At 41.1% G+C, this 19,668-nt stretch overlaps 1 protein-coding gene across 2 annotated transcripts in view; it reads left to right on the plus strand.

Annotated features, from left to right (window-relative positions):
- Positions 1 to 7,006, plus strand: part of cep44 (centrosomal protein 44) — a 30,191-nt gene extending 23,185 nt beyond the window's left edge. Inside the window, exons 10-11 of one of the 2 annotated variants that reach the window (XM_073477633.1) lie at positions 3,487 to 3,524; positions 6,931 to 7,006. In XM_073477633.1, the coding sequence (XP_073333734.1) occupies positions 3,487 to 3,524; positions 6,931 to 6,991 (99 nt within the window). In that variant the 3' untranslated portion in view covers positions 6,992 to 7,006. The remainder of the gene's footprint in view (positions 1 to 3,486; positions 3,525 to 6,930) is intronic. The other variant, XM_073477640.1, reaches the window with a different exon arrangement.
- Positions 7,007 to 19,668: the final 12,662 nt, after the last annotated feature.

The raw sequence follows: 19,668 nt of genomic DNA on the forward strand, positions 1-19,668 counted from the left end.
AGGAAATCAAACTTATCATAGTTTCTACAGCAACTTGTACTCTTCCAGTTATGAACCTATCAGAAATCCAATACCCATAGACTCAATCTTATCAATCTATCATGGCAAAAAAGATTTTAAAAAATATAGCCGCAAGCAGCAATCTGCGGGTTCTAACCTCTTTCGTCCCAAACCAGCCACCCAGCCAAAAATCTGTAATAGCGGCTTTCATGGTGCAAGAGGCTTTTTTTGTAGAGGACTATCAGGAGGAAGTGTACGAAAAATTTCAAGTCAATAGCACATGGCTTGGCGGGGAGAGCCTTTCCAAGTTTACACTCTATGTTATAGCGCCCCCATTAGGCCGATTGGGATCAAATGTTTTGAGCAGCATTTGGACGTCATTTATACTCGACGTACCAAGTTGCGTGTCTCTAGGTCCTTCCAGCTCGCCGTAAATTATTAAAACGCAAACAATGATGGTTAATGACAAACAGGCCACGCCTGTCAACATGGCAGTCAAGATATTAGTTAATAGTCACCCCTAGAGCATGCATACCAAATTTGGTGAAATTCCTTCCAATGGTCTTTGAGATACGCATGTGTGGCATTTATAGCGCCCCCTATAGGTTGAGCTCAAAATGCTTTGGTAGGCAGATTCCCAGTCCCGTTGTGAACCTGCCCACCGAGTTTTGTGATGATAGGGCAAAGGGTGTAGAAGTTATGGCCAATCATTACTAAGCTCCGCCCATTGCGAAAATTCATTGGTCCGTGGTGGCCATGTTTTTTGACCAATCTGGCTCATTTGTAATAGAAACTTGTATTTTCATCCCCCGAGGCTGTATACCAAATTTGGTGTTGATAGAGTCAATCTTTCAAAAGTTCTATTCATTTTACTGTTTTTCACATTATGCAAATTAGCAAAAAATCTAGTCAGGCGGACCTTTATGGTCCAAGAGGCTTTTTTGTAGAGCACATTGAGCTGGACTTGTGTATAAAATTTCAAGTCAATCAGACTTCGGTGTGAGGGGCGTGGCCTTGTGAAAAACGCATTTTCAAGCCTTAATTACAGTGCCACCATCTGGCCGACTGGGCTCATATTTTAATAAAAGTTGATGCACATCATTTCCAATCATTGGGCCAAGTTTCAAGTTTCTGGCCCATTCCAGCTCACGGGAATTTGAGCTCAAGCGGCAGACAACTAATAATAATAATAATAATAAACCGGCACAATCTTAGAAGGGTTCTGATGCAACAATTCGACAAAACAACATTTGTTTTGTGTCTCTTAACTGTCGCCAAGGCAACAGTTCAAGAAATCAAAGCAATCACTACACATCAACCACTGGATCAACTTCTTATTAAGCCTGGGCAATATGACTGAAAAGCCTTTCACAATCACCAGAGAACGGTAGTATGAGTATAATGCTATCAAATAGATGATTCAGATGATTAAATTCTGTGTTGGAAGACTTTAAAGAGACATTTCCCATTGCCTTGCAAATGAACATAGTACTGGAAAAATGCATTCTTTAAATTCTTTTAATATCTTTATTTATTAGGGTTCCAAGCTGGAGGAGGCTTGGGGCTGCGGGGGACCCTATTGTTTTCCTTAGGATTTTTATTACATTTTTTCCTCCTTATATAAAACTTGTACTGCAGCCTGACCACTAAAAGTTATTTGAGCAAAACTTTCAGGACTGCAACAAAACCCTGCACGTACCCCAGTCACCAAAAATGTCTGCCAGCAGGTGATGCTAAAATCAAGGCAAGACATTTTGGCCAGCAACTCCCACCTTGAAGCTCACCTTCAAAAGCTTTACATGTACGCGTTCCCTGAATGCAGCTGAATCACGATATAGGCCACTCCCATTCCCGCCAAGAAATTATTTTTGCAAAATAGTGAAATGTGCGAAATCTACTTTTTTGATCTCGAAACTTTTCATAGAATCTTTGGGCCCTTACAACACAAAGTTATTAAATTAATTTTGATAATGCACAAATAATCCACGCAACTTTCAGTAGCTAGCATTCAAAACACGACGTATTGCATATCTTCCCAACACTAAGGGGTACATTCAGACCAAATCAGTTGGTGCAGCGAAACGCTGCAGGGTTGTGCAATTGGTCTGGAAGTGTGGGAGTGTCACTCCAGGTTTCGTGTATGTGACATGTTGGGAACCCCCTCTGATCAGTTTCCTGAAAGCCACTGTGGAAAGCCACAGTGGTTTCAGTCATTCATGTCATGCAGTCTGGTTGCCAGCTTATGTGATTGGCTACCTCTACGACTTCGGGCTGTGTTTCTCCGAAAGTTGTCAACCCCTGTGGCAAGCACCCCCGCAGCCAAAACGGACTACCCTCACTAAAGTCAATGGAAAGACCTGTGTTTTTGCCGCACCACCTGATTTGGTCTGAAACCAGCCTAACTTGGATTATACGAAACTCAAGACCTTAGTTGGCCAATCTTGAATGAGGGCCTGTGCAAGCATTGGCACCAAAAAGCCACTAGGGATCACAAAAAATGTGGGACCTGAGACCAGCAAAATAATGTGATTTTTTTATTTTTTATTATTATTATTATTTTCAGAATTTTATCAACAACAGTTGAATACTAACTTACTCACTTAGTTACTCTCCTCTCTAAAAGGTACTGCTGAGCTTCTGTCACCTCAAAAATTCCCATCAGCTCTCTACAACTACACTTTGTTTAAAATTTTGTAGAGGGTATCCTGGCCTGCTTTATTTTACACTTTTTTACTCCCCTCTTGGTCCATTCTGTAACTGAGTCTCCCCAGCTTTTATACCTTTCAAACCCCACCTCCCCAAGTTTTCTGATCATACTAGTCCCATTGATAATGTTCACTATAATAACTACAGCTATATAAGATGATAACCTACACCTAATTACAATAAACTTGCTCTTGCAAGTGATGGCTATGGGAGGAAATTCTCACACTATACAGTCTACTGTACACAGTAGACTGGAGTCTCTGTTAACGATAATCTGCTCTCAGCCTCTGACTTGCGCCACGCCTGTAGGGCTGCGTGTCCAACTCGCGCAGACGCAGCTTGGGCCCCTTTGATTACTACTTGCAGATCTACTTATTACTTATTATTATTTCACATAGCTTTATCACTGTGCTGCATTTTTATAAACACATTTGCAACGTGCACTGTGGGCTACATAACAGCCTGATTGAAATAGAGAAGCGGTGCTGTATCTATCCCAATGTTACAGGAAAACTTGTGAGTGAGGTGCACTCACTGGTGTCTAAGTGAGTGTGTGAGAGAGAGAGGAAAGATATAAACTGCAATGGCTTTACAAAATAAGGTTATATAGTGCAACACACATTAAACATTAATGTTAATATAATGTTAATGTTATTAATATAAACTGTATTTTTTCAAACTATATCTAGTCGATATACCACCCAGCCCTACCACATGATGAAGTGTTGTGTCCCCCCCAAAAAAAACAAAAAAATGTTGTCTCCCCTGTTTCTTTTCTAGGAGGACCTCATGGACAGGGTAGACAGAATCACTAACATGTAAGTTTGGAATTAAATTTGTTACTAAGCACTTGATACTTTATACTAAGCACTGGTCTGAGTCTTTCTGAAAACGTTCTTCTCAGCAGACCTCAGGAGAAGCAAAATCTGGCTAATTTTATTCTGGATAATCTTATTATATTATCAAGATACGATATTATATTGATTATTTGGATAACAATACGCTATTTGCAAATATCACAAAGTCTACCACGATATGATTTCTATTCAGTTCAATTCAGGAGCCTTTGATCGACATGAGACGATATCATATGCCCATTTAACCCAATCACTTACAGAGGAAGCTGGCACCACTTTCATTTTTTCAGCTTTTGGGTTATAAAGAAAATAACAACACATAAATAATTGTAAATAAAGATCTCTATTTTTGGGCTGCCTGCCATTACCTGCCTGGTGCCTAGATCTGTGTGAATGTTAAGGAAGGAGGTGTGCTTAGACGGAAAAGGTGATGCAGAATTGCTCGGGGGAATTTCAAAACAAAGGTGTAAGCTAAAGATGATGATATGGATCCATGTTTTTACTGTGCATTTATAGTATTAGATCATTATATCTATGTATCAATCTAAATCGATGGATCATTAAACCCCTACGTCTGTTCCAAGTCAGTGTCAGATGGTCTTTGGGCCTTCCAACACAAATACAAAGCAAGTTCTGTTTAAGATCTGATTCCTTTCACCAAGAGGAATTTTAGTCATTGTTCTTATTGCTACATCCAGCTTGCTTGATAATAGCAACCACGGTTGCCCCTCCAACCTTAAATTTTGAATGAATATTTCTTGATCTTGCAAAGAAGGTGGTGGTGCAGCTCAAACTTTTTTTGTGGGGAACTTTGTTTATGAAATGACAAACCATCTCGACCCAATTTACAATAGGCCTTATAATTGCCAGAAGAGTGAATTTGTGCACAAATTAACATCCCTGGCCATTTTCACTGCCATTTCCACATTACTTCATGTCTTGGATAGATAACATATAAACATGTTAAATGCTTCATATTTGACAGGCAGGTTTTAATTTCTTCAGTAAAACAATGCACATTTTACTGCATTTATGAATTTTATTTAATTTCAGAAGTGAGAGAGCGGTCAGACCACTCAATCATGCTTGAAGCTGTGAGTTCTGTGAATGTCACATGAACTATGCTGGCATGTGGTTTAATGCTGCTCTGGTCTGGTGGTACGGCAGCAGATACCCCTGTATCTTTTATCAGTGTGCAGTAGGGCTGTCAAAATTGCTCCAAAATGACGTTTGAATAATCCCTCTAATAAAAACACATAGGTTCGAACCATTCGAATATCTAGATTTGCACATTATGTCAATAACAGGAGGACAAACTAATACAACGAGACATAACTATTTGTATAGGTATTTTTATTTTAGTTTTAACATGTCTTTGAAAACATACCTACACGTTACAAAATAAGTAAATGAACTAATGGCCTATACCGTAAAACTTTTAAGACCATAGACCTCTTTCTCACTCGCCCCCCTCTCTCTTTATGCGCAAACTCCCTACTTTCTGCCGATTCGTTTATATCTCTGCCATCTGCATCTGCCACGGTTTTTGTCGCGTCTCACTTTCAGCAGTGAGTGACGCTGTGCAAGTGACCTGTCCCTGACCCATCATGCAGTGCGCCCACTCGCAAAGCAGTCGCTGATGTGTTTTTTTTCCACAGTCGAATATTAATTTTCACAATCGAATCTCCGTTTTTTTAAAATATTCGAATATATATTCGAATTTAGAATATTCGTTGACAGCCCTAGTGTGCAGCATGGTGAACAAACTGCGGCTTGGTTGGGTGTTTTCTTTTTGTATTCTTTGGGCCCTGTGCAGACATCTCACTTCACCAATATCACCGATATTGATAGATGGGTACCAGTGATGTTCTAGTGGTTTTAATCAGCCGCCGTAAAGCCTTCCTGTCCTGGGTCGTGATGAACCATACCACTTTGTGCTGTTTTCAGTCAGGATGCTTTCTATTGCTCTTTTGTAAAAGTTGACAAGAATTCTCTCCAGAATTGAGCCTTCTTAAGTTTCCTTAGGAAGTAGAGCCTTTTGTGTGATGACCATGATAGGTTCTCTGAAAACCCCAAACTGTTCAGCTGCTCAGCTCCACTGATGTAGACAGGAGTGTCCTGTTTTCTAAAATCAACAGTCAGCCCTTTGGTTTTGCTGACGTCTGTGCATCACTCTGTCCTTCCGATATGAACTCTCATCATTGTTTGTAATGTGGCTAATGATGGTTGTGTCATTCGTATACTTCACAATAGAGTTCTCTCAATGTCTGGGAGTACAGTCATGAGTGTCCACAGTAAATAGTAGGGGCTGGTCACACAGTCCTTGGTGGTTCCAGTTTTGAGCACAGTAGTAGAAAAGGTGTGAGTGGCAGTCAAAATTCTCTGGGGTCTGCTTGTGAGGAAGTCCAATATCCAGTTGCAGAGTGTTGTAGTCGAGCCCAGAGTGTAAAGTTTATCAGTCACCTTCATGGGTGGAATCGTGTTGAATGCTGAGCAAAGTCAACAAAACATTATTCTGATAGCTGTTGATGATTTTCAAGGTGTGTTGAGACTGAATGTATTATGGCATCCTCTGTGGCTCTGTTGGTTTTTAGGCTATGTGTGTACAGGTGTGATTCTGTCCATAGGACAGTGGAAATCAATTGACGGACAGACAGAACATTTCACATGTTGCTGCTTCCTTTTAATGATTGTAAATAAAACTCTTGGCTGTTATTCTGTTTCACCCCACCATTAAGAGAAGGAACAGTCAATTAGAGAGAGAGAAACCGAGAGAAAGAACACTGCAAACTGTAGACTGCTGTTTTCTCCGCACCTCTCCCTGCTTACTGAGTGATTACTGTGAATGCTCTGATCAATAAATGTACAAATAATGTTCTGTTTGTGATTTACCCACCAGATCAGTACCCTCTCTCCGTTCCGAGAGCTTCTGATTTAGCACTGGATATACCAACAAGCTATCTTGTGGCTCAAATGTTTACTGCACATATAAGTTGTAAATAAAATGCTATGGAAAAAACAATGCAGACTTATTTGGCAGCCCAAAAAAATTCTGCCGACTGGTTTAGCTGCTATATTTAATATACTGTATTATACTTTTAACTTATATGTTGATTTGTACTTGTCAGAGAGAACATATTCGGATACAATTCATTTAGCTCTGTGTGTGTGTGTGTGTGTGTGTGTGTGTGTGTGTGTGTGTGTGTGTGTGTGTGTGTGTGTGTGTGTGTGTGTGTGTGTGTGTGTGTGTGTGTGTGTGTGTGTGCGTGCGTGCGTGCGTGCGTGCGTGCGTGCGTGCGTGCGTGCGTGCGTGCGTGCGTGCGTGCGTGCGTGCGTGCGTGCTTTTTTGTGGGTCTGAAATTTGTAGGCTGCGGAGCACCTCCTGTCTGCTGAAGAACACTGAATCCACCACAAGACCCTGCAAATAAATTATAATAATTGATTATCATCTGTCCTTGGGTTTATTGTAATGTCACACCACAATTCTGGTGCACTTTTATGTATTTGTGGTATTGCTATTGTTGTTTATTAAAGCCCATTATTACAATTATGTACCTTTCACCTTAATTTGTACATTACAAAGCTAGCTATGGGTAACAAGCCATCTGTGTTCATTCATAAAGATTAGCCAATTTAGCCTCACGTTAGTCGCTGAGTCTGACCTTGGGATTATTTGCCCCAAACAGATACAGTACTAAACTGTACATTAGCTGCAATATACCGAGTAAAAAACTGGCAACACACTGGTGTCTGTCTGTGTTTTGTGTTCAATCTGAGTCTGAAGTCAGCACTCAGATTATCAAAAGTGTTTTCTTCTCCCAATCTCTTCTCTGTACAGTCATTAAGAAGGCTAAAGTACATTCAACCTCAGTCAGTTAAGAGAGAATAACAGTACATTACAGTGGATTTTAGAACCTGTGTGGCTAGTGACGGCAGGTCAGGGTGAAGACAAATCCACTTTTTAATCCCAAAAGTAACTCAACTCCTGGTGTGCCTCCAGATGCTCTGGGCTCGGTCCACGGCTGTCTCGTCCAGTGCTCACGGCTCCAGCCGCTGTTGGCAGATTTAGCATTTTAAAATGTCTAACTCTCAAACTGTGCCGTTTCATCACAAAACAATGCCACATGTTTTGAGGGAGTGTGCAGCTTGTCACTGTTCAGTGGCAGTGGACCCGAGCACCCAAACATGCTCAAGCCCTAACCCTAACCCTAACCCCAAACCTAACCCACAAGAGAGATAAATTGTTTAAACAATTATTTTCATACAGTAATACTAATGTAATTTTAACTCTGAGCACCTGCCCCTTCAGTGGTCTCTGCATGGTCCTGCACAGCTAGATCAGCTGTCATAGAGACTTTGTAATGATCTGTCTGCACATAGCCACTTGCATGAAGTGGAGCTGGGCAATATATACAATACATTTTTCTTGTTGTGATATGAAACTACATACTATCTGAGATTTTGGATACTGTTTTATCACAATGCTGTATGGAATATTTGTATTTTTCTGGTTTTAAAGGCTGCATTACAGTAAAGTGATGTAATTTTCTGGTGCAGGTTATGTAATGTGTTCTTCAATAACAAGATGTATTATTTCACCTACCAGCAACCCATCTTAATCGGAATGTTTATTTTCATGACCTGGACCGCCCAATCCACAGATTTTGTGCTGTGGCCCCAGATATGTGATCTGTGCCACTCACTGCCATCACTACCATGGTAAAGCAAACGTGTCTATGTTTGCAGTTTACAGTATAGTCAGTTAAGACATTTATGTCATTGAAGTTATAAGGAACATAGTTTAGGTTTCCACTTGGAAATTAGACTGTGATTGACTTGGATTTACAGATGGTTTTAAATCAATTATTTCTATTGCAATAATTCTTATGACTGCATTATTTTACCTGCTGTCTGTGCCCTACATCATAACCAATCCTGTGCTTTTTACAAGTTTAAATACTTTTAAAAGCAGACAGCAACAGTTTAGCTGGATAATCACTTTTTTCACAGGCTCATCTCTGGACAAACTCAAACAGCTGGGATCTACATCTGCTTTGCTGTCTGGTTTTGCAGTTTGTGCAACTCAAGTTCCTATTTCATGTTCACAACCTTAATCCCTTGTAGGACATATTAGTCGGGATATGATGCACCTGTTGATATCCTAATTATTCATTTTGTGCAAACAAAACTTGATGGTGATACACTTGACTGTAACCTGTTATCTGTATTTACTCCTTATGAAAATCTACTAATGTTGGTATGTATGAGTTAAGTCCAATCAATAACTGATATCCACTACAGGGGTGTGTCGGCTGGTAAAAAGACTTCTGTGAAGTCTGCTCTTGCGTGTCCTCGCTCATTGCTCCTCTGAGATTGCTCCTAAGTCCTCGATCCTCGCTTCTCAGAGCACAAATAAGAGCTTTGAGATGGTCTGTAAGATGGAGGACAAGAACGACTTCTGGTTTAAGGGAGGAGTGAGGAAACAACAAATAAGGGAATTGGGATGTACTTCCTGTGCTCCTCCTTATGCCAGCTATACTACTGTCCTACTCCACCTGGTAACAACTTGCAGTAGGCTTTGCAAGCCAGCATGCTTTTCTGGCTATTCTGACCCATAGTCCTCTGCACAGAGAAAGATACCTCACAGACGTGACGGTGCGTCAAGCAAAACGAAGAGTGTTGTGTGCTACTACAATGAGAAACAGACAGAGGGCGCTACAGGACATGGTGATGTGATCTACTGTGATAGTTGCTTTGTGAGTACGAGAAGGAGAGGAATAAAGGAAGAGGTAAAGCACAGAGCCAGTTTCTCCAGCTAGTCATTTTATTTTCTACAAGTACAAAATATCACTATTTTGTGATGAGGATGGCCATTTCTGTGCCTTCACCTGCATGGTCCATGCCCTGCCCAGGTGACACAGCCATTGCCTTTCCCATTTGGTTAAATATGTTTGAAAGCTACATGCTAGTTATTGCTGCTATGGGGACAGCTGGCCTGAGAAAAGAAAACATGCCATTCTTCTCCATGCATTTGGCAAAAAAGGAAAAAAATGGTTTTACACCTAGCCGGATATAGGTACTACATACACTTCTGCTGTGGAAGGACTGCAGAAGCACTTTGTTTCCAAAGTTAATGTGGTTGCAGAATGCCACACATTTTGCCAGAGGGCACATAGACCAGTTCAGTTTTTAGGCCCAACAACGTGAGTTCGCCGGAGCATGAGAGTTTGGCAACATGGAGGAGCAAATGCTTTGTGATCAACTGATAGAGTGTGTTGCCAGTTCACACATTTGAGAAAGATTGTTGCTGGAACTGGACTTAAATCTGGCTAAAGCTACTACAATGGCTTTACAGATCGAAACCGGACTATGAAACGCTGACGTCCTTTCTGATACTACTACTACTGCTGCAGCACCGGTGAGAGCCATACACACAACCACTGAGCAACCGAGGAAACCTGCTTCAAAGAATGTCCCCGCCATAGGCCACAATGCAGGTATTTATCACCCCTGCTACCGTTGTGGATCTACCAGCCATATGGTTAATAAGTCATCATGCTCTGCAGCTAAAGCAACATCCAACTCATGTGGAAAAGTGGAACATTTTTCCAAAGTCTGGCCAAATTGAGGTACTGATAAATGAACTGACTGCTTTACATGAATGTTGATGTGCGGGATAAAATCCTTTGTACTTTGCATCTGGATGCAAATGGACATTTTCAAGATGTTGAGCATATAGTGGATACAGTTTCATCTATTTCTATTACTCCAGTGAGTACATACCAGACCCTCTTTCCTACATGTGAACTTGCTAAGCCTACAGTGATTCTGCTCACGTATTCTGAAGAGAAAATACCACTTACAGGATTTTTACATGCTACAGTAACTCATGGATAGGGGTGGGAATTACAGGGTACCACACAGCATGATACGATACGCGATACATGGCCCAAAATACCGATTATATCACAATACAGCAATTCTATGATAATCGATGTATTGCAAGATAATCATATAACGATACATCACAATATCTGTCTAACTGAAGAATACAAAATGCCTGTAACAAGTTAAAGTGCACGATTATTCACTGCAGAGAGATCTATATATCTCTGTATATATAGATATGTATATCTCTATTCATAGAGATATGGGTCAGTGACATATACACCAGAAAAAAGTGTTTTTTCAAAAACTTCAAATAACAGGCATAAAAATGATTGACTTTTGTTCTACTAACTCATCTTTATAGAAACATATGTTATTTTTAGATTTTCAATTGGAATCAGAATTTATGTGACAATTTGTTGTATTAGTGCCTAAAATCGTCATATGGTGTGACATGAAAATAATTGTATATAAAATGAAAATGGATTATACCTTTCTTAAGTTACTCACTTTATCAAAGTCCTTTATCATAACTAAACTGTGATCCATTATAGTTTTGTGAAAATTAATTAAACGTGTGTATTATTTTCTAAATCATTGCTCAATGTGAGACCTATGTCGTCAGTCTTTCAACGTATTTTCTATTTATTGTGACAAACCTTGCTGTAAAATTATAAAAATATTTGTGACTCTTGCTCATACTATTTTCTATGTATTACATGAACATTTTCACATTTTATCATTAATAAAGGTATGTTATTTTCACAATTTGGAATGTCACACCACATGATATAGTGTCACACCATATGATCATGTCGCCATGTGTCAATGCAAAACATGTATTAACCTACCTATTGGTGAGTACTGATCACTCATATGGCAGGAAATATTAATTAGGGTTGAGAGACGTGATTGAATTAGGGTTGGAGACGTGATACTCTGAAAGGTGTTGATGAAGATGGCGCCAGTGTGTGTGGCCTGCCGTCTGTCACTGCCAATGCTGTGTGTGTTTATGCTGTTCGTTTTACTTCTTGCTCTGGATGTCGACTCTCTACTGGTGTATGATCGCCTAACACTACTGGATCTTCGACTTTCTGCCGAAGATCTAGTAAAATTGGATGATGGTGGACGTGAAAGTTTGCCTCCGCTCCTGGCGAGGGTCCCGGCTCACCTTTTCCGCGTCCCGGCTCCACCTCCTCGGCGTAAGCGCCCCCACCGCCGGGGAAAACGCAGCGGCCGGCTGGTGAAGCTGAAGGCCCGTCTCGCGTACTTTTCTACGCCTTTTTGGTCTGAGGTTGGAGCCGTGCCTGGCCTCGTTATTCCCCGACGCTCGCTGGAACCTGTCGACGCCTGGCTGGTACCTGTCATCGGCCCTGAAGAGGTGTTCCAGCCCCGCGGACCCTGCTTTTGAATCACCGCAACTTGCGGTCTCTGTGTCGGGCCCCCCGGACAGCCAACGCCGCGGACCCGCCGGTTCCTGCCAGAATTGGCCTGGTAAATGCTAGATCGCTAGCGAACAAAACTTTTGTCTTGAAGGATTTCTTCACTTCACAAGGATTGGATTTCCTCTGTGTGACTGAGACATGGCTGAATGTTGGTGAGTCCAGCGCTTTCGCCGAACTTCTACCTCATGATTGCTGCTATTTTAACTCCCCGCGGACGTCGGGCCGAGGAGGAGGAATAGCGACTGTCTATAAGAGTCATTATAAATGTAAGCAGCTATTGCTATCGTCCTCTTTCACCAGTTTTGAACTGAGCTTATTTGAGCTGGGTCACTCTCACACAGTGTTGTGTGCTGTGGTTTATCGGCCTCCCAAGTACAATAAGGACTTTTTAAATGACTTTTCTGATTTCCTGGCTGAAATCATGCCTAAATATGACCGTGTTCTTATTGTTGGGGATTTTAATGTTCATGTGTGTTGTCCTGATAAGCCAATGGCAAAGGACTTTTTAAACCTCATTGATTCTTTTAATCTTGTCCAATCTGTGTCTGGTCCCACACAAGAACGGGGACACACACTTGATCTTGTCTTATCTTATGGTTTGCCCATTCTTAACCTAGAGATATGTGACGCAGTGTTTTCTGACCATATGCCTGTATTATTTGAGGCTGTTCTTGCCTGTGATACATTTAAACCCCGCGCTGCTGCTCGGAGCTGTCGCATTATTAACCCTTACACTGCTGTTCAGTTCTCGGCTGTTTTCAATCAGAACTCCATCATTCCTGAGTCTGTGTGCAACATGGAGGAGCTTAGCTCTTGGTTTCACTCCACCTGCCAAACTGTTTTAGACACTGTGGCTCCATTAAAAAACAGGCAGCCTAAAACTAAATCTGAGCCCTGGCTAAATGACACGACTCATGCTGTCAGACGTGAGTGCCGTAGAGTTGAGCGCAAGTGGAAGAAGGACAAACTACAGGTGTCTTTTCAAATATTACGGGACTGCTGGCGTCATTATCAGGAAACTGTGAAAGACGCCAAAAGAAAACATTTCTCTGATATTATCCTGTCAAACTGTCACAAGCCTCGTGTTTTGTTTAACACTATTGATTCTGTTCTTAATGCCCCGCAGACTGTCTGTATAGAGGCCTCCCCTGCTGTGTGTGACAATTTCCTTCACTTTTTTATTGATAAGGTTATTAGAGCTATTAGAGCCATTGTCTCACCTACGGCTTATGACCCCTCAATCTCTGTCCCCTGCTCTGCTGTCTTCGACCAGTTTGAGCCTGAGACTCTGTCCTTTTTACAGGAGATTGTTAGTCACTTGAAGCCCTCAGGTTCCCCAAATGACGCTGTCCCTCCTCGACTATTTAAAGAGGTTTTTCCCACTGTTGGGCCATCTGTTATTTCAGTCATTAATAGCCGTCTGTCCTCAGGTGTGGTCCCTGAAAATTTTAAACATGCAGTAGTACAACCTCTGATTAAAAAACCTGGTCTAGATTCTGCCGTTCTTGCTAATTTCAGGCCTATCTCCAAACTGCCTTTTCTTTCAAAAACCCTGGAGAAGATTGTGCACTTTCAATTACTGGCCTTCCTAGAAGAGCATAATATTCTAGAGGTTTTCCAATCTGGTTTTAAAATCCTGCACTGAATCAGCTCTTTTAAGAGTTTTTAATGATATCTTTTTAGCTACTGACTCTGGTGACTGTGTTATCCTTGTGCTTTTAGATTTAACTGCTGCATTTGACACAGTGGACCATGACATATTGATCTCACGACTGGAGCAGTGGGTGGGCATCAGGGGCATAGCACTGGAGTGGTTCAGGTCGTACTTGACTGATCGAACTTTCTGTGTCAGCCTTGGTGACTCTGTATCCTCCTCTGCTCCTCTCTTGTGTGGAGTCCCACAGGGCTCAGTTCTTGGCCCTCTCCTCTTCTCTCTCTATATGCTCCCGCTTGGTTCCATACTTAGGAAGCACGGCATTTCATTTCATTGTTATGCGGATGACACTCAGATTTATGTGCCTCTTAAAAAGAAAGATGATTTCGATGCCAGGGTCTTACTTAAGTGTCTCGACGACATAAAGGCCTGGATGGCAAATAACTTTTTAAAATTCAATGATAAAAAGACTGAAGTGATGGTTTTCGGTGGCACCACTGGGACTGGGTTTTTATTGCTTTGTATTGCGTGGCTTTTATTATTTTTTACTCATGTTTTTGTTGTCTTTTAATTTATTTTTGTATTTTATATGTAATTTTATTCTTCTGTACAGCACTTTGGTCAACTTTGGTTGTGTTAAAGTGCTTAACAAATAAAGTTGGATTGGATTGGATTGGATTGGAGATGAGATGAGATTCTCTGCATTTCATAACTGCGTTTCTCTTTGTTGCACTGCCTACAGTGTTCTAGTCCAATGATATTTTATATATCATGTATTGCCAGGCTTCAAGAAATCTGCCCCAAGGCCTTTTGAATCAACAATGAAGGCACCCTCTAAAACCCTCCCTCAGACCTTCCTATTGGTCAGCGAATGGAAACAGACAGTTGTCGTTTACTTTTCTTTTCTTTGCCTCAGCAACTCCTCTCTCCTCGCAGGGTGTCATTATTTGCCTCAAGCTGACAAAAGAAAAGGGAATGTATGGTTTAAGACGAAGACAAAACATTGTTTAGACTTAAACAGCATTCTAAGGTTTCTGTGAAGGGGTCTGCTGTGTCTGTCTGATAAACTAGAAATCTGTATCACTGAATAAAACTCAACTAAACTAAACACAATCTGTTGTGGATAATTACAGCTTTTATGTGATGATGGATGCAAACAAATGTTTAAAAGGACAACATACATTGGACTTTGTTATTTATTGTTATATCTGCAGGAAATTACAATTCCTATCATATGGTGTGACAATCAAAATCATATGGCGTGACAGGCAGACATGTCACACATGTCTTGTAGCTACACATTAACATGCTAACAAGATGCTAGCTATAACAAAGCATAGACAGACTTACATGTAATTATGACAAAAAATATATAATTTCTTTTGCATTTCTATGAAAAATGTGTCACACCAAAAGACATCTGGAAGTGGGACTTTTGTCCAACTTTGAGTGCCAACAAAATCTGATTTATTGAAAACGTAAAAATGATAACTCACCTCAGAAACCTGTCATGGTCTGGTATTAATAGTACTGAACAACCTTGCTGAAGAAGGACCTCTCATTCCCAAGGATGTCAAAACAGTTGCCCGTTGAAATATCCCAAAATAGTGTCACACCATATGATTTTGATTTGTGTGACAAAATCTTTTTGATCAGAACTGACTCAAAACATTATGCTTAGACTTTGAAAAGAGTAGGCTCACAAATAGACATCTGTATTATTTTTCTGTATTGTTTTGAGAATTTTTGCATTTATTTTTCTTAGCTTTATTCAAGTTCTTACTTTGAGAAACAAGTGTCGGACAGTCACACCATATGAGTTTTGTTACGTTTGGTTGAAAATTCTGAAAAAATGAGTGATGAACTGTTTTAATGTTGAGTATGTTCACATAAAGCATAATTTTCTGCACAATATTGAGAAGGTTTTTGACAAATATATTTTTTATTTATACATGTTTGACACTGAAGACAGCAAAACTGCCATGTCACGTCACACACCCACATCTCTCTCTATATATATATCTATATATATATAAATATATACACCGATGACGTGAATAACATTGATCATCTCATCACAATGCGATGTTCTGCTGAGAAACCTTGGGTGCTGCCATTCATGTGAATGCCACTTGACACGCAACACACATCCAAACACTGTTGTGGACCACGTACACCCCCTCATCACAACAACACTACCCAATGGCAGTGGCCCCCCAACAGAAGAATGTGCCCTGACACACTGCAAACACTGCAGGTCTGATCCATGGAGGCCCACCCCCCAACATACAGGACCCAGAGGATCCACTATAAAACGCCTTGGTGCCAGACACCACAGGACAGTCTCAGAGGTCTTAAAGTGTAACGCTCACCAAAATGCAACCTAGGCTTTTTTTGTAAATGTACCCGAGTCAAACCTTCGTGTAAAAGCATAATTACGATGAAAAAGCCACTTTTAAGATTTACCATAGTTTAGTTTTCGGGTCAGAATCATTTTCAATTGCATGCTGGGGCAATTGTATGGTAGCATCAAAATCCCTATTTTTAAAACACTAAGAAGACTCGACACAACATGAAACTTTGCTCGTAGTATCACCAGGGCCTCTACACATGAACATGAGCATTGAGAAGATTGTTTGTGTACACAAAGTTTACTAAAAAGAAGGTTTTTGAACAACTCACGTTAGCAGTAGCTTGGTCCGTTTGCCACCGTCCTGCCAGTCGAGATGCATCGATCCCCCAGTGCGGAGTAACATGGAGGAGAAAGCTCCATGTTACGCCGCACTTGGGGATCGACTCTTCTCGACTGGCAGGATGGCTACTGCTACTGCTAACGTGAGTTAGCAGTGATTTTGACCAGAAAATGAAACTACGGTAAACAACAAACAACGGCAAACAAAAAATGTTAAGATATTCACTTGTTTCATTGATTTCAAGAAAACTTTCGACTCTATTTGGCATGAAGGGCTTTATTACAGGCTTCTACACTGTGGTATAATGGGCAAAATGTATGATCTGGTTAAATCAATGTATTTGGAAAATATGTGTGCTGTTAAAATTGGAAACAAACAATCTGAATTCTTCACCCAGAGAAGAGGTGTACGCCAGGGTTGCAATTTAAGTCCGACTATTTTTAATGTGTATATAAATTAACTTGCTGTTGAGTTGGATCAATGTGCTGCTCCTGGCCTCTCCCTCCTAGATAGAGAGGTGAAGTCTCTGTTTTATGCTGATGACCTTGTTCTACTGTCTCCTACTGAACAAGGACTACAGCAACAGCTGGACATAGTAGAAAAGTACTGTCAGAACTGGGCCTTGGCAGTAAATATGAAGAAAACTAATGTCATGATCTTTCAAAAACGCCCCAGATGTCAGGAGAACAAACACCAATTTACCATAGCATGAGTTATATCTACCTTGGTATAACCATTACCAGGGCCGGAGTGGGGCCACTTTTCAGCCCGGGAGTTCCAGGCCCAAGACCGGCCCACTTTTTTCATGGTTGAAATTGAATAAATGAGGCAACAGTTCAGCTCTTACTATCGTGTAGTTTTTATTCATAACATGTTTGAAATGTATAGAAGTTAAATATTATGTCACCAAGTTAACAAAAAACAATAGCCCATTTCACTTAAAAGAATATGCTGGCTTAAAATTGAAATAAAACATTTGAAATAAAAAGTTGTATAATCATTCTTCTTTACAGAGAGGCATATTGCAAAGTTGTTTTGGTTTATACTTGCAAACTGCAAATAGCACCAACAGTATCTACAGCATCAATAGCTGCCTAAGCAATGCACTGGTTTCTGCAACTTTGTCTATCACTTTGTCATTGTCTATAGACATAAGGATTTCCTTCTCTGTGCACATTAGCATGAAAGCCTCCATGTGGTCCTGTGTCATTGAGCTTCGTAGCCTATTTTTGACAAACTTTAAGGTTGAGAAGCTTCTCTCACAGGCAACCTGAGTGATGGAAAGTGTCAACAGAAACTTATATGCCAGCCCAATCACATGGTAAGCACCTGTGAGGAGGCTATACTGTCAGAGGATTTGATGTACACAAATGGCACAGTTTTTGCAGGAAGAACAGGTCCTGCTCTCAAGTTCCATCTCTGTTTCCATATGTGACCATCCATCACTATCCTCCTGACCATTCTCCATCTCACTACCTGTCCTGACAGTGTAACTTTCGAGCAGGGACTTCTTCAGTCTCTCCCACTGGGATGTGCTAATAGTAGCTCTGTCATCGAACCTAAGCAGACATTTGCTGATTTCCTGAAGCGCTGAGTTGGGGAGCCCATTTGCCTTTATTTCAGGAAAGGTTTTAGGGTCAAGACAAGCAAAATCTGAGGCAAGTTTTGCATTCGCTGAAAACCTCCTATTTATGCTACCTGCCGCAGTGTCCAGAATGACATTATGGATGTTCACCTCAAAGGCAGCATCAGGTGAGGCTACTGTGTCATCATCTGAAAGCTCTCCTGGCATTCTTTTCTTTTTTCGGACATGCTTCTCTGGAAGTGCAGTCTGCACAGCTAGCTCACAGTTGTCCATCTCTTGCAGCTTTTCATTGGCCCAATTCACAAACTCATCAGCTGCTCCTTTCACTCCCTCAAAGTCCCTGACATATTTTTTGAGGTTATCCTCTGTCCCCTCAACCAGATGCTGAGCTGTCACAATATCCATTCCGTGTGTCTGTAGGTACTTGGAGAGTGGGGATGTATGTTGGAAAATGCGGAGGAAGGTTTGAGCAGTGAGGATAATCTCATATTTCTGAAGATTTTCAATGTATCCCTTTGCTTTGACCCTCACTGTTGGCTTCATACTCCCATCCATCAACAGAGGCTAGGGTCAGCAGCAGGTTAACATACAATGCATCCTGGGGATTACCAAAACACCCAAAGACTTTAGTGAGAGCCTGATCCTTAGCCCACCACCTTGTTTCCCCTATTGGGCACAGTCTCCTGTGATGTTTGTCCTCACTTGTCTCTTCCCACCTCTGCACAGGCTGATATGACTCTCTGAGGAAAACTGCCACTTCATTAAGCAATGAAAAGAGAGATGCACTTTCTATAACACTGCCTGTTGTGTCTGCCAGTACCAGATTGAGAACATGTGCGTAACACCAGACATGAATCTGTGTCGGAGATTTCTCAGAGAGAAATGCAGAGAACCCTTTATACTGTCCCTGCATATTTGCTGCACCATCAGTGGAGTTGCCCACACATGTGCCAATGTCAATGTTGAGTTTTTCTAATGTGTGTTTCAGTAGCTCTGTCAAATACTTGTAGATACCAGTGGATTTTTCACAGTCCACTACAGCAACCAACTGCTCATGAATGGCATTTGGGACATATCTGACAATGATAGCACACTGGTCCTTTAATGTGACATCTTGGGTTGTATCAATTTGAACCAAAAACATTCCTGCCTCTCTAACCTCATCTGCAATCGTGCTCTTTATCACCTGGCTGAGAACATCCACAACTTTACCAACAATGTCCTTTGAGAGAAGAGTCACAAGAGAACCTTTTCCTTTTGCACCAGTGTCATGATGCCTCTTGCTTTGCTCAATACAACTGCTCATGTGCTGTTGAAGGCACAGATCATACCGGCTCAAAAGTGTTAAAGTGTTAACTCTAGAAAGTTGCCATGATTGACAGCGGTATTTTCGAGTGTATAAGCAGCCTCTGCTTTATCTCCTCTTTAACGAAGTCCACATTTGCCTATGACTTTAATCACATCTACAATGTGTTCCATCACCTGACGCTTCTTCTTCACCTGCTCATGATGTAAAGACATTTGTTTGCCAGCCAGAAGGCCTTTTACATCTGCCCTTTTAGCCAACAGAAAGTAAGCATCAGCACTATCTCTGTGGATATTACTTTTCTCATGCTCCTCTATCCGCTGATGAACATGTTTCCATGTTTTCATACCTCCTTTTATGAAAGGACTATCACTTGCAGCAGGTGCAAATGCCAAACACACAGAACAATACAGTGATTGTGTTTTTTCACTGTATGTCAACCACTTGCGGTTGGTACCAAGCTTGCTGTGAAAAACTTTAGCCAGTAGGGGGTGTTTTGTGGGCTGCTGAGGATGGTAATTGAAAAACATGTCT

The sequence above is a fragment of the Pagrus major genome, chromosome 1 (genome assembly GCF_040436345.1).
Source record: "Pagrus major chromosome 1, Pma_NU_1.0".
Classification (NCBI taxonomy): Eukaryota; Metazoa; Chordata; class Actinopteri; order Spariformes; family Sparidae; genus Pagrus; species Pagrus major.